General features: G+C 39.7%; 1 protein-coding gene across 1 annotated transcript in view; it reads right to left on the bottom strand.

Moving 5' to 3' along the window:
• Positions 1 to 11,114: 11,114 nt before the first annotated feature.
• Positions 11,115 to 14,296, bottom strand: part of PKP2 (plakophilin 2) — a 39,038-nt gene continuing 35,856 nt past the window's right edge. Inside the window, exon 13 of the mRNA XM_066319727.1 lies at positions 11,115 to 13,305. Coding sequence (XP_066175824.1) covers positions 13,237 to 13,305 — 69 coding nt within the window. The 3' untranslated portion in view covers positions 11,115 to 13,236. The remainder of the gene's footprint in view (positions 13,306 to 14,296) is intronic.

Genomic DNA, 14,296 nt, shown 5'->3' with positions numbered 1-14,296 from the left:
TTTCCATCCAATCTGTCTTGTTTCACCCACTTCCTTTATCCCAGTGAGAGTATTCATATTGGACTTTTCATCCTTTTAGAGCACTGAGCCTATGGGACAAGTTGGAAAGGGTCTCATGTTTTTGACTCGGCTAATTCTGATGCTGCACAAAATTAACAAGAAAGCAGTTCAGCCACTGAAATTAGCACAGTTCAAACTTCTCTTGATAATTTCTCAGCTGGACATGCTGCGGGCCTTGCTGGAATCATTTTTTCTGTTGGTCTTTGTAGTTTAGAAATGGAAGAGGATGTACAACACGGGTGAAATAAGGAGGAATAATTTTATTAGCATAAACACGTGGTGAGCATTCCCTGTGAAAGGAAGCATATTAACTTAAGGAGAAATCTCAGCAGATCTCAGCTTCTGCAAAGTAATTTCTGCAGAGCTATAAAACTACAGAGCTGAAATACCAAATGTTATTCTCTGTCTGAAAGTCTGCTTGCTCTAATTAAGCTGTCTTCTTCCATTCCAGCCAAGCTAGAAATGTAGGTTTTTTTAATGCTTAAAAGATGGTTTTAGTCGTGTCATTAAAGGAACTACATTTGCACAAACATTAATAAATTCTAAATATGAACTAACAGTTTGCAGTCAGGATCTTCAAACAGTTCTTAAAAAGAGCTGTTGTATCCTGTCCTCCTTGGCAGGCAGACCTTCCTGGGCCATGTGTTCTTGTATTTTTCTTCTGATTCTGGCAAAAATGTTTTGGAAGACTGTGCTTTTATTATTAACATTATGAGAAGGGTACTCCGAAATATGAAGGGATTGTTTCTAACAAGAGGTTCTTTGCCTAAACTGGGCTAGAAAAAACAGCTGTTCTAGTTTACCTGAGCTATTTGCCCTTCTCATTCTCCTTTGCAATGTGAGGGACAAATAGCTGCTTTTCTGCATTTGTATTCTTTCAGGTGCAGGGTGAATTTGCAGTTGATAGATCAATCATTGCTGCTCTTGTCCATGAAAAGTGCATTTAAAATTAATATTGGTAGCGTGCAGCTTTCTCACTTTTCTACAGTTAGCTTTTGGCACAGGGCCTCAGTTTGTGGTCCAAAATGCACTGCAGACGTGCTTTAAAGGCAACAATCAAAATGTAGCAGGAGCTTCTGTCTAAACTTGGCACCTAAATTCCTCCTTCCAGGATTGTGGAGGGGAGTTGCCAAATAAATTCTGCTTAGTGTTATCTCTGCATCTGGCCCTCACTTGGCATGGGATGGGCCTGTGCAGTGGGAAACAAAGCTACAGCTTCAGCAGAATGTTGAAATGCAGTAAATTAAAGCCCCCAGCCAAATGAAACTTGTAATTGGTGTGTCACTTTCAAGTGAGAGAATGGCTCAGGCAGGTTCGGCGTTCTGCCTTGGTTGCAGAACTGTTGTAATTATCTTGTGTGGTTTTTAATACTTCTGAGAAGAAAAAAATAAGGATGCACTAATTTTTAGAGCTACACTCTGTTGCCAATATGCAGCTGGCATCTGAGGGCATCTGAGCATTTCAGTCAGATGAAGTCTTTGTGAGCACTAAGGCTGGGTCAAAAACTGCTGTTGCCAACACAAGGCTGAGTTACTTTTGAAGGAATGTGATTTCTTCTGGACATAGACATTAGACTGTCATTGAGATTTTAATTTAATTTCAAGATCAGACCCTTTCTCTCTGTTCCAATGCAGAGCATCTGCTGGAAACATGAGAGGACAGACTAAAAAAATGTAATTTTACTGTTGGTCCTTCTTAACTCTCAATACTTAGCTTCTTTTTCCCCTCTTCATTCTCAAAGACATTCTTATAACCCTTGCCCACAAACTGGTATAGATGCACTCAAACACACAGGTGTATTGAGAGAGACATTGGAATTTGGTGTGCTTGAATAGATTCCACACCTTTCCAGAAACGACCTAGGTGATGTGAAAGTTCTCTTGGCAAAAGAATGCCCTTGAGGTATGATATTTGCATGAGGAAGCTCCTAAAATAGATATGTGTGGGAGTTGCTGAATATATTTAATCTACATTTCTGTCAGAAATAATGAATCTCAAAAAAAAAAAAAAGAGAAAAAAACCCATCTTGATAAGTTGATAGTTATTTAAACTTGAGGCTCAGGTAACACCCAACCAACTCCTGGACCTGCTGTGCATATTGCAGTCTAAATGCTTGTAAATGCTGCTAGTTCTGCTCAGAGCATTCATGCTTTTTGATATCAAGTTTGTTCAACAGCTATCAAAAGCAAATTTACCAGAAAGCAACAAAAGAAAGCACTTTATCTGAAACACCTACTTTCAATTCATGTCACTATATATATATATATATAAATGTTTCCAGAAAGCAAGTCAGACTAGTGCTTGGTGCACCTAGTGCTTGGGTCCACCCTTGAAGGGCAGCACATCATCGTTTCACATACTTTTGGGATCCTGGAAAACACAGAAATTTCCCCTTGGTGCAAAAATGGTCCTTTCAATAAGATTTTTCAAAGCATTAAAAAGCAACATCAAAACCAACAAACTACCATATCAATACTTTGCTGAAGCTGTGGCTTGGATTTTCCCTGGAAAATGGTCTGAGGTGGATATTTGAAGGAATGGAGATGTCCCTGTGTGTTTGAGACGGAAAAGGTGAGGTTAACTCAGCTCTTGTAGCTGATGCCAGAGAAAACTGCTTGTTTTGAAGGGCACCCCGTTCATAGGAGATTTCACTGATGCCCAGAGGCTTTCATTGATCTGACAGGTGAGCAACAATAAACAGAATACTTTTGGGTGTGGGAATCCAGTAAACTCCTCAAGAACAGGTAAAACTTGTTGTTCTTTTCCTTCAGTACATTCTGAACCATACCATTTATACAGTGAATGAAGTTCAAGCACTGCTCAGGCTGTTATTTCCTCTTACTTTTGTACTTTGTAAGCAGAGGCTTAGATGTGCAATATTAAAGGGGAATTTTGTACATAAGTGGCATTATAGGTTGTTTTTTATTCTTACAGTGTCTGCATGCTTTAGGAAGAAAAATTCCAGTTTTTATTTGCAACTCATGATGGCAACTAGGCTTCAAACATCCTGAAAGGAAAAATCCAGGCTAAAGTTTTCTCTTATGACAAGGTTTTTATTTGTTCCTACACCACCTGATTTGGCTTGCTCAGTGCCTTGTATTTGGACTCAGTGCCTGTGCTCTCAGGGCAGCTTCCATCTCAGGTTAGTTGTTAACTGTAAGGACAGTTCTAACTCCTCTATCTGTAATTACTGCTGATTTATGTATTTTCAAAGAACTTCAGCTGAGGCTGGCCAATACAGCACAGTTGCTGAGACTTGGGGCTTTTAGCAGATACTCCTTAAATTTTACATCAGCTAAGGAGGAAGCACAGGATTTATCTTGTGAACAAACCATCTCCAGCTTTATTGCTGCTGTTAGAATAGCAGATTGCTGCAGCATTCTGCCTTGGAGGCATAACAAGTAAATTATTTCAGGATGAAGTTCTTTCATGCAATTTTGAGCTCTTCCCTCCTAAGGTATAATGTATTTTCCTTTCTCTATGCTCAGCATTTACTAAATGACAGATTCAGTACAAACTTTACCCTTCCATTAACTGTTACCCACTGGTGTGCCTCAGGTCTTTCTCCATTCTCCTTACTGAAGTAGGAACAAGGTTTAAAAATATGCCCTAAATAGGTTTAAAATTATGCTTTCAGTCTCCCTGGGCACTTTAACTTATTGCTTATTTTTATCTAGGTTCCCAGGTAAACTAGGACCTCTAACTCATGCTGTTGAAAAAAAAAAAAAAAAAACAAACAACGCAGCAGAATAAAACCAATGTCTAAGTTGTCATATTCATTACAAAAGAAGCTTCAAAATTTCAAACAGTACATTTTTATTCTTCTCCCCTTTACCCCTAATTTTAGTCTCTCTTTAAGAAAACAGAAAAAACCCCAAAATAATGGAGACCCGTATACCAAAATGAATCTGTAATTGGATATTTTAATGATAACTTCTAATATTTACTACTTAAAATGCTCATTTAAACTAACATGGTAACTTTAATGAGAAAAATGAGTTCCACATTATGCAAATATTTGCACTGGCAGATCAAGATTTGAATTCTTCTGCATTATAGCTTATGGAAACAGCTAAAAAACAAGGTCAAGTTTCTTCCTTGTGTCTGAGACCTTTTTCACAGCTGACTGGGTTGCTCACTCATCAGCTGGGCAAGACCCAACATCCTTTAAGTTATCTCTTAAAGGGGGGGGTGTGACTGCTGCTTTATGTGGGGCTCACATACAAGCTCCTGATCAGGGAGTTGATTAAAGGAATTTCCAGAGCTGGCCTGGTCTGGCTGATGGTGACTATTACAGCTGCAATGTAAGAGCTCTACTGAAAGGAGAGCATAAAAGAATAAAAAGTATGGTGAAGGAAGTTGTCACCATTGTGGAAAATCAAAGCTCATGCAAAAGTACAGTAGATTCTGAAAACAGATATGGGGGGGCTCTTCTAGAGTAGTGATTTTAAGACCCACTTCAAGAAAGTTTGTAAGCAACTGTTTTTTCTCTCAAACTTGTGTTTTTCCTTTCAGGCATCTGAAATTTTTTGGAGGCAGACCTGTCGGCTTGATTAGAACGACAGCAAACAACACAGAAGTACAGAAGCATTCAAAACTTGTGAAAAATCTATCTGCTTTGCTGTGAAACTAAGCTTTGTGCTTGGGAATGAGAAAGGGATGCAGCAAACATCTTGTTCTGGAGTCACTGGCCAAACCTAGTTAATGCTAATGTTAGCTGGAACTAATGTTGCTCTGTCTGCTTTATGTAGCTAGGCAGGGCCACTTGGAGTTTGCATCCCCAACCAGGGGATGAGTTTGCCTTCAAGTGGAAAATATTTACCAGTCTCCAGTTAAAGTTACCTCAAAGATTTTTTTTTTCCTATCCCCATAAGCCTAAACTGGTTTTATTTTATGACAAGAAGTTTTAAAAGCCTAAAGAAATTGAACTAAAGGGGAGCACCTGGAGCTGTAACCACTTGCACTGTACACAGAATAGGAAATACTGAGTTGCCAGGCTGCTTTTTTCTTGCCAAATCTTCCAAAGCTGTAGGAATGGAGCATCTCTGACTTCTCTGGATGGCTGTTTCTAGCATGGCATCACTTTACTGGGAAGAAGTTTTTTCCTGATGCCCAACCTGAATCTCCCACACCTCAGCATGGTGCTGTTGCCCTGTTGCCCCTTGCTTTACCACCTTTCACTACTGGCACAAGTTTAGTTCTGTGATCTCTGGGGCTTAGTTGCAAGTATTTATAGGTTGCTTTACATCCCTGCCAAGCACTTAAAAGTGCAGTCCAATGAGCATGAAGAATTTTTAAACAGTCTAAATGCTATGCTGCTTTATTGCAGCAGAGGAAGAATATGAGTTATAGCTTCAGTCATTCAGTCATGGAAATCCTTCAACAGAATTTGAAAATCCAAGATGTGGTGATTTGTTTTTGGGTTGTTTTTTTTTTTTTTTTTTTTTTTTTTTACAACTTGAAGTATTACCACATCATTGTTTATGCCAAACTACAAGCTCAGCTTTCCCAGAAAATATCCATCTTCCTCATCATCAAATCATCCTCCTCACCATCAAAAGCCCTTAGAGTAAAGAGCTGCTTATGGGGACAGATGTCTCATATCAGCAGACTTAAAAAAAAAATACTCGAAACAGACTTTATCTCTGTAGTGCACACAGTACCCAGACAATTGCAAAAAACTGCACAGCACAGGTGTGGGAAAGCTTATTTGTCTCCTTATCTGCAAATTAGGGTCAGAGACACACAGGTTTGAAAAAGTCATGGCAGGAAGGAGCAGATGGCCAATGATGCAGTATGGGAATAGTCTGCTAAATTCAGCCACGGGTGAAAGGCAGTGGCAGGTGAGTGGCCTGTTGTCAGGAGGAAATATAACCATGTCAAATACCAGTTTACTCAGAAATGCAGGAGCTGGGCTGTTTCCACCAATCATTGGGGTAAAGTTTCTGAGAAGTATGTTTGGGCAATTAAAGGACTCCAACAACTGGAATAATATTACTGAAGATGCTTCCCATCAAAGCTCTTTAGGGGATAATGAATAATAAATAAGCACATGATCTTAGCCACGACTCTCTTGTCCCTTCAGAACTTACCTTCCATGTGAACAAAGTCCCAGTGAGCAAGGCTAAATCTGCTGATGTGACCCTTGTAGTCCTGGGAGCCACCACTCTATCAACACAGCTACTGTTGAAATGAAGAAGGATCCAAACAGATGTCTCTCACTTTGTTTTGGCAAGAAAATTCTCAAGCCACTCTTGAAACATCTTTGTTTGGAGACCTTCCTTTCCCTCAACCCTGTGGCAAATTTCCTGTGTCTGAGGTTTTGAGTTTTGTGGAGGTAAGCAACATGTTACCCTGACTTCACTGCTAAATTTAAAGGAGGTGGAACTGACTTTGATGTGGGAGCAGAGATGGGACTGCTGGATTGTTTCTGGTCTCAACTTTGTCACCAGAGATGGTATCCTAAGGCAGAACAAAACCACTTTGTACTTTTTAGCATGCATGCACATTTCAGCGTGCCTGTTGTACACTGGACATCCCAAAAAAACAGTGATTGATTTATCTTGGAAGATGCTGGGGAAGAATCATATTTATCTTTGTTTAGGAGGAGAGTTATTGTTACAGCCCAGAAAGAGAAAGAATGTTGGCAAGATCTTCACAGAAACTCTCCTCTTCTTTTTCTCACTCTGAAAAAGCAATTGTTAAATGATAACATTTAACAATTTTACATGGCATGCATGTAAAAATTAAACTCTCCCCTTCCAGAAAGGTGCCTCTGCTTAAAGGACAACAGCATAAACCAGTGTAAACTATTGGCTACTTGCTGTCCTTTTAGTGATGCTGCCAGCAGTCAGGAGGGTATCTTCTTGCCCAAACCACATGAGCATTTTACAAGAATTTCATTTTTTATTAGAATTGTGGTAAAATATTTTCAGGCTTGAGATGTTACATTGGTTTTTAATTTTACTTTTGCTTTGTGTCTACTGAGAAAAAAAAAAATTCTAGCCAAGGTCCTACTGCCTGCCTGCAGGAGTGGGAACAGTGACAGAGCAAAATATGTATCTACCACAGGTGGCTGGAATGAACACGTGAGAGATCAGGGACCACTGTCCAGGGCTACACCTTCATTACCTTGGTTTTCTTTCTTGCTGGGAATCAGCTCACTGCTGTTGGCTGACTTTAATGGCTTTTTTCTCACTCTTTTTTTTTTTTCTTAATGCCTATTTAACAAGTCTATATCTGTAGCCACTACAGCGAATGTGAAAAATGTGAGGTTGCTCTGTAAAACACAACTCCATGCCTTTCAGACACCCTAAATAGCTCTTCTTTTATAGGTGAGCATATTATACACCGTAGAATTCATTGTGGTCTATTTATTATCCATAATAACCCTCACAATAAGTTAATTACAACCCTGAGGTAATAGTGAATTTGTCCACCTCTCTTCAAGCCAGCAGAAAGTAACTGATGTGATCAGGAAACCTGTCCTTGGAGGATGGGTTATTCATGCTGTGTACTCAGGAGGAATTCTTTCAAAAGCCTCTGCTCCAGTTTTTCACACCAGAAGACAATCTTCCCTCCATCTCTTTGTGTCATTTAAACTGTGCCAAATTTTCTGCAATAACACTTTTGCAAGAACATTACTACTATCCAAGGCACCAGTTTTTGACTTCCAGGTTTTAAGTAATTTCAGGTCAAGTAGTAGTACCACTAAAACAAAACCAAACAAAATACAAAAACTCCCTACAATGCTGGCACAAATATTGATTTATAGATTCTCCTTTTAATCACCATATATATATATATTATCAGACCTGAGTTTCTAATCCTAGCATTCCTTTATGTTAAAAACTCTTACCTTTTGTCCATTTACTTTAAAAATAACAAATATACTATTATAAGAATAGTATTTCAAGGCTATGTGTATATATGTTTAGAGCACCTTTTCCCAGCATCAGGAAAGAAAAAAACTCCTTAAGAACGCCTGTTTTAATTTTCAGGATGACATAACACCAGTGCTCTCACTGCAGCATCCATTGTGCAGCAGTGTTGTAACTGCAAGGCAAAGGTTCTCCAGTCTTTGAGAATTATGCAGAGTTTAAACTCATACACAGTTTGGAATGGGGCTAAGTCCAATGTCCAGGGTTTTGAGTTAAAACTCAAGTGTTCTCATGTATCCTAAGGCACAGTGTGCTTTCCAGGCAGAGTTCAACACTGATACTACAGCATTACTGATTTATTTTGTTGTTATTCCAAGCCAAACACAGCTATTCTGGTTGGAACATCTTTTCTTATGACCTTCATTGGCTTCAGAAGGTTTCTGAACTTTCTGAGAGATTTTACCCTCTTTGGCCTATCATTATTATTTTTCTGTGGCTATTTCCCTTTCTGGTGAAAACACAGTAAGGACGTATTTTTGAGGGTTAAAAAATGCCTTTAAATTTCTCTAGAACTGAGGAAGACATTAAGTCTCTTACTGAAGTTGCAGGAGGACCCAGATATTTAAATACAGGTAGTAATGATGTCCTTCTCAACCCCAGAAGGAAGAGCAGGGTGGGGATTTTGGGGACCCAGCTCCTTTCAAGGTGTGAATTGTGGTAGTCTGACTCATAGTCCTACAGCTGATTACAAATTAGAGGGTGCAAAACACAGGCATAGGTAAGAGAGGACCTTGTGCAGATTTGGAGGGACTGTGTGATCAGTACTGGAAAAAATGCCTGATGATGAGCACTGGATTTGCAGTGTGTCCCTGTTTCTCTGTGTTGCTCTGTGACCATGGGCTTGTTCAGAAGCCCCTGATACCGTGGGGGTATTTGCAGTACTGGCTCTAAATTGCAGCTGCTAAGGACATGCCTGTTTCCTCTTTTCTGTATCTGTGCATATTTAGGCTAGCCTGATAGAGGACTAATAATAAAAAGATACAATAAGAGAATGGAAGCTTGGGTTGAACAACTGAAAAATTGTTAAAGAAATGTTAAGTTCCTACACTTGAATTATTTACAGTCACTACTGGTAGATACAGCTGAACAAACAATGCAGGCAAATTCTAATTTCTGATCCTTAGCCTAGAATGCCTCTAACGTGCATTTCAGGATGTCTTTAGCTCTGAACAAGTGAAATAAGACAAAATTAGTTTATTTCTCCTTCATATGCAAACCTATTAACATATCCAAAGTAGGCCTGCAGAGAAAGGCAAACCCCTGATCTGGGTACAATCTCTGCACTAAAGCCCTTTTTGTCTTTGGTGTATTTAAGCAAATCTCCCTGCTGTGTTTCCAGAGGGCTGTGCAACATCTAAACCAATTTGCCAGGCAGAGCTCACATGGTTGCACCAGTATCTGATGTTTCAGGGCTTGTCCTTGGTGTGCTGTGATGTTGAAATACATGTTTCCTCCAGTCTGATTTCTGTTTCCAGATCTTTGCCTCCTATCAGATAATGCTTTAAGGTCATGTTATCTTCCCCACGGGATGGGTCTGGAGTAGGAGTCAGGAATGTAAACTGAGGTTTTAAGCAGCACCAGTTAAAGTAAAGGAATGGAAGGGCAGCTGCTGGAGTTGGAATAGTTTGGGAAGTTCTCAACACTTTGCATAGCTCGTGCATGATTCACTAATGAAGCATCCCCCCAAAAGGGCTGTGAAGCGACACCCATTGGGCTTTTTGGCCCTGAAAAATAAAGATAGGAAAACGTTGATGCTTCTGCCAGGCTGGAACCTGAGAGTTAAGCATTGTAACAAACGAAAACCAACCAACCAAGGGCAGCCTGACTGCCCTCAGCCTCATGGGCTGCCTTTGGAGTATGGACTGCCAGGCTAAACAGGAGCCAGGGGAGGGCTGGGGTTCTTGTGCGTGGCCTTTGATGGTGCCAACTCATTTCACCTGAAATTCTTTTATGGGCCCAGAAGGGGAAGCTGAACCTCTCTTAATAGATAACATGTTCCTCCTCAAAAGAAAAACCCCACAAAAAAGACAACCCAAATCCCGTGCCCATGCACAATATAATGCAATATATTGTGTAGTTAAATTCTGTTTAGGAAAGGAGGGAGAAGAAAAAGCACTGATGTTTAGGACCAGTCACAATAGAAAATAAAGTAGGAGGATGAAATGAGGAAAGGAATGACTAATTCTCTGGCAATATCACAATACACTAGAAAATTATCTGTACTATTTAAGAGTTTCTACTAAAACAATTCTGTGAAGGATGGTTGTACTGGGTTAAGACACAAGGCAAGAGGACCTGGGGTAAGTTCCTTGTTCAGACAAAAACTCTTTGGGCACTGTTTAGCATGTTTAAATTCAAGGTTTCCAGTCTCCTCTCAGGAACAGTGCAAGTGGGAACATTTTATTTCCCAATTGTTCATGTCCAAGACTATAGTGAGGATGATTCAAATTATTTTTCAGCTCTCCAGTGGCCCACAGTGAACTTTATTGGCAAATACCAATTAAAGAGAGATGAAAACAGCAGATTCTGGGTAGTTTTGTCAGCAAAACTGGGCAAAGAAATAATTTGCAGGAGGACTTTGATGCCAAGAGGAGCTTTACACAACTTGCCTTCAATAACACTGTCCTGTTGTAGAACAGTCTAAGCCTCCATACCTAGATTTAGTTTCAAAATGAGTTTGCCCTTTTGAAGGAAGGGCTAAGGCTTAAAAATACATTTGCTTCATCCCAGCCAAGTAGGTTCACTAATAACAAAGAGACCAAAGACAGATTTTTTGCATTAGAGAGAGCACTTTATTATTTCTTTGCTTTGTTTTCTTTTGAGTCCTGCTGAAATGTTTTTGATTGCATACAAGTAGGAGATCAGTTGTAATAAGGCGTGTCTCATGCTTCTCATGTTGCTGCCAGGTCTGAGATACTTCTTTGTGACTTTTGAACACTGCTTTGATTTTAAAGGGGCACTATCATAAATTCATTTCAATTGAAAAAGACCTTTAAAATCACTGCATAAATTGAAACAACCCCAAACCTCTGCGTTTTTTTTTTTAAGGACATCTTACTGAGAGGTACACATACATTTAGGAGTACCCAGCATGGTTGGTTGGTTGTTTTTTCCTTAAATAGCGTATGAGTTTAATAAAACTAAATGCAGGAGTATTTCTAAAAGCTTCCTTCTTGATCTTTTAGACTGCAATTCTTCATTCCTATGCTACTCTGTATTCAGGTTTACTCTTTCTGTATTAATTTTGTCTACCACTTCTTTAGGGCGGGAAAGGTAGACTTGTCCAGGTTTCCTGGTATTCATTCTTTCATGGCACAAGCGGAGTTACTTGGTTTAACAAGTTAGAAGAGAAAGTTGGATTTTAATTGTCTGTTTTCTATCATATTTGAAAAAGTTAAAAAAACAATTCCCTCAACATGCGGAGCTGTAAGTTCCTGTTCCCCATGTTGGTTTTGGACCTGCAGTATTTTGAATATGACATCTTACAAAAAATAATAGTATTTTTAAAACCTCCTACTGGACTGCATTTGATTTGAGTCATTCAAAGCAAATGTGGAGAACTAACAGCCCTCTGAAAAGATCAGTGATGGGAAAGCAGCATTGTTTCCTTCCCTCCCCAGGGCACATTCTGTTCTGGTGCACATGTGGGACTTTCTGGGACTCCTTGGAGAACTACGTGCATCTACCAGCAGAATTTAACTCCCAGATATCCAGAAATATGTTTGGACACGGTGCAGTGGTACAACCTACTGGCTCTAGGTTTCTGGTAGGAGCCAGACCTTTAGCCAGGAGTGTTGAAATGAAGAGGCCAGGTGACCTCCCCTGTGAGGTCCCTACTCCAAGGATTTTGCATCTCCTGGACAAGAACAGCTGTTCAGCAGTGAGGGTACAGGATGGGCTCTGTTGGAGCAGCAGGGCTTGTAAACACAATGACAAAATATCCAATGCCATAAAGGCAGTTCACCTCCCCTGAATTCAGAAGTGTAATACCAGAACATGTCTGCTGATAACCCCATATTTATATAAGAATTTCCTACTGGTTTAATGGACAATCTAACCCGTGGGGTTTTTGGGTTTTTTTGAGAAAAATCTGACTTCCTCAGTGTAGCAGACAGGGTTTTTTTAGTGCTTCTTTACCATCTTGAGCATCATATCATGGAAACCTGAGCCTTCAGGTCCTCAGGAATTTTTTCCCTCCTGTTGCCTATTCTCACATGTTCAGGCATAGTCCTAAAGTTGTCACATGGCACGTAATTGCTGTAGGGAGGATGATCATTTCAAGTAAGAGAATATGAAACAGGATCAGATGAATTCCTTAATCAAAGAGCCCAGCCTTTTGTGTGTGTCTATTAGGTAAAAATAAAGGCAAGACTCAACTCCCTTTATTATATATAGATTATCCATAGAATTGTTTTGAAATTGCAATTTTCTTAAAATAATCACTGAATCACCCACAAATAATTTCTCCACCAACTAGCAAAGAAAGGTAAGTTTAAGTTCAGCCCAAAGTGTCTGAAACCCAGTGCCTTAAACCCAGTGGTTCTAGTTAAAATCCTTTCTGGACACAGTTGTAAAATGCAACAGCCACGTGAGGGAGGATGAGAGGAGCAAGGTCTATGATCTATGTAAAAGCAGTTTTACGGCTGATGCTGATGAAATCTCAAAGAAGAGAGGCTTAAGAACCAGTGAGCCCATGAAAACAAGCAATACGAAAATAGTAATTTTAACTTCATTGGTGCTTTTATAATGCAGGTAATGAAACAGCTTTTTGTGCATACTCATAGAGTCTGGAGATTCTTATTTAGCTGTGTGAAGAAACAAGAGTGAAAAATGACTAAATTCTGAGCAGTGCACTTGACACTTATCCACTGTAGAAAACTTTTGGTATAAAACAGTCTGAAAAGAATTTGCTGCCAACCAGCATTTCAAACTCCTCTGCATAGAGCAAAGGCAGTCATCTGGAGCTCTGACTAGTGGTAAACCTGGGTGAAACTTCACTTCAGACATCCTGGAGAATCCATCTTTGGTTATTCCTGTGTTGGATACATACAGTGACAACAAGGTGATTATGACTAAAAACTCAAAAAAAGCTACTCTCTGTCCACTCAAGTCTTTATAGAAAATCAGCCTCTTTGTTCTGAGATACTCTGTGGTTCATGATGGCAACACCAATCCTGTGAGGATGGTTACATTAGCTGCTGTATGATCTCTGTCTTCTGTGATATCATGCTCTGATTCAATCCTTGAGTGAGTTATAGGCTTTTGTGGTCCGGCTGTTGACGAAATCCGCCTTCTTAAAGTCAGCCTTGGGAATGGAAGAAACAGAATTCGTTAACAATAACAATTCATTATCTCCAGTGCTGATTCTGACAAGGGAAGGGTGGGAAGGCTGCCTAAAAGCTGAATAAGGAGCCATGGTAGGAGTCTAGGCAGAGTCCTGTGCAGTCACAGAGACAGAACAGGCAGTTTAGTTCAAGAGAGACGGAAGGAGAATTGGAATTGCTGAATTCTCTCCCACTGACTGTACCAGGAGCCTGTTCTTCTAGCTCAGCTCTACACGCTCCTAACTTTTAGGTGACTAATAGCTGAGATTGAGCTAGCTGAGATTAACCCTATCAGAACAAGGAACACAGAGCGATACCAAAAGGACTCAGGATTTTATCATTTCTATTTGATCAATTGATTTCTGTGGCTTATTAGACTAAAGTTTCAAAAGTGTCTAGGCACTAGATGGTTCTGAAGTTTTCAGTGCCATACCTGGTGCCTCTAGGGAACCAGATTTGCATAGGAAGAGCAAATAATCAGCATTTTTGAAAATCAGGTCTGACAAACATGTCTTATAGACTTTTCTAAACTACCAGTAAATTCATAAAATTCATGCCATCAGGGATATTGCTGTGTGATAAAGTCAGGAATGCAGTTGTAAAAAAAAACCAGAGACAACAAATGCTATTTATATGCCACAATAGCCTTATCCTTGAACAGAGATTTCTGGTTTGTGGGGCAGTACCTGCTGAGTGTGATGCAACACTGTTAAAAGTTTATGCTTTTGGAGTAAATTTCAACCAAAATAATCTACAAAGAGAAACGGATGAATAATAAATGCTAACAGCTTGCTTGAGAACTTAGAGCAGTTTTAGGTTATAGGGAATTTGAAGTGACAAATTCTGAACAGCAAATACAACTGTTTGAAAACAGTTTGAAATGCAGGGTGAAGGTAGGTATGTGGAAGTTAGCTCAGCTGTGTGTCAAAAAAGCAGGCACAGAGCTTCAAAAAACCAAACTGGTTTGTGGCA

The sequence above is a fragment of the Sylvia atricapilla genome, chromosome 5 (assembly GCF_009819655.1).
Source record: "Sylvia atricapilla isolate bSylAtr1 chromosome 5, bSylAtr1.pri, whole genome shotgun sequence".
Taxonomy (NCBI): Eukaryota; Metazoa; Chordata; class Aves; order Passeriformes; family Sylviidae; genus Sylvia; species Sylvia atricapilla.
This window is presented reverse-complemented; position numbering and strand designations above follow the sequence as displayed.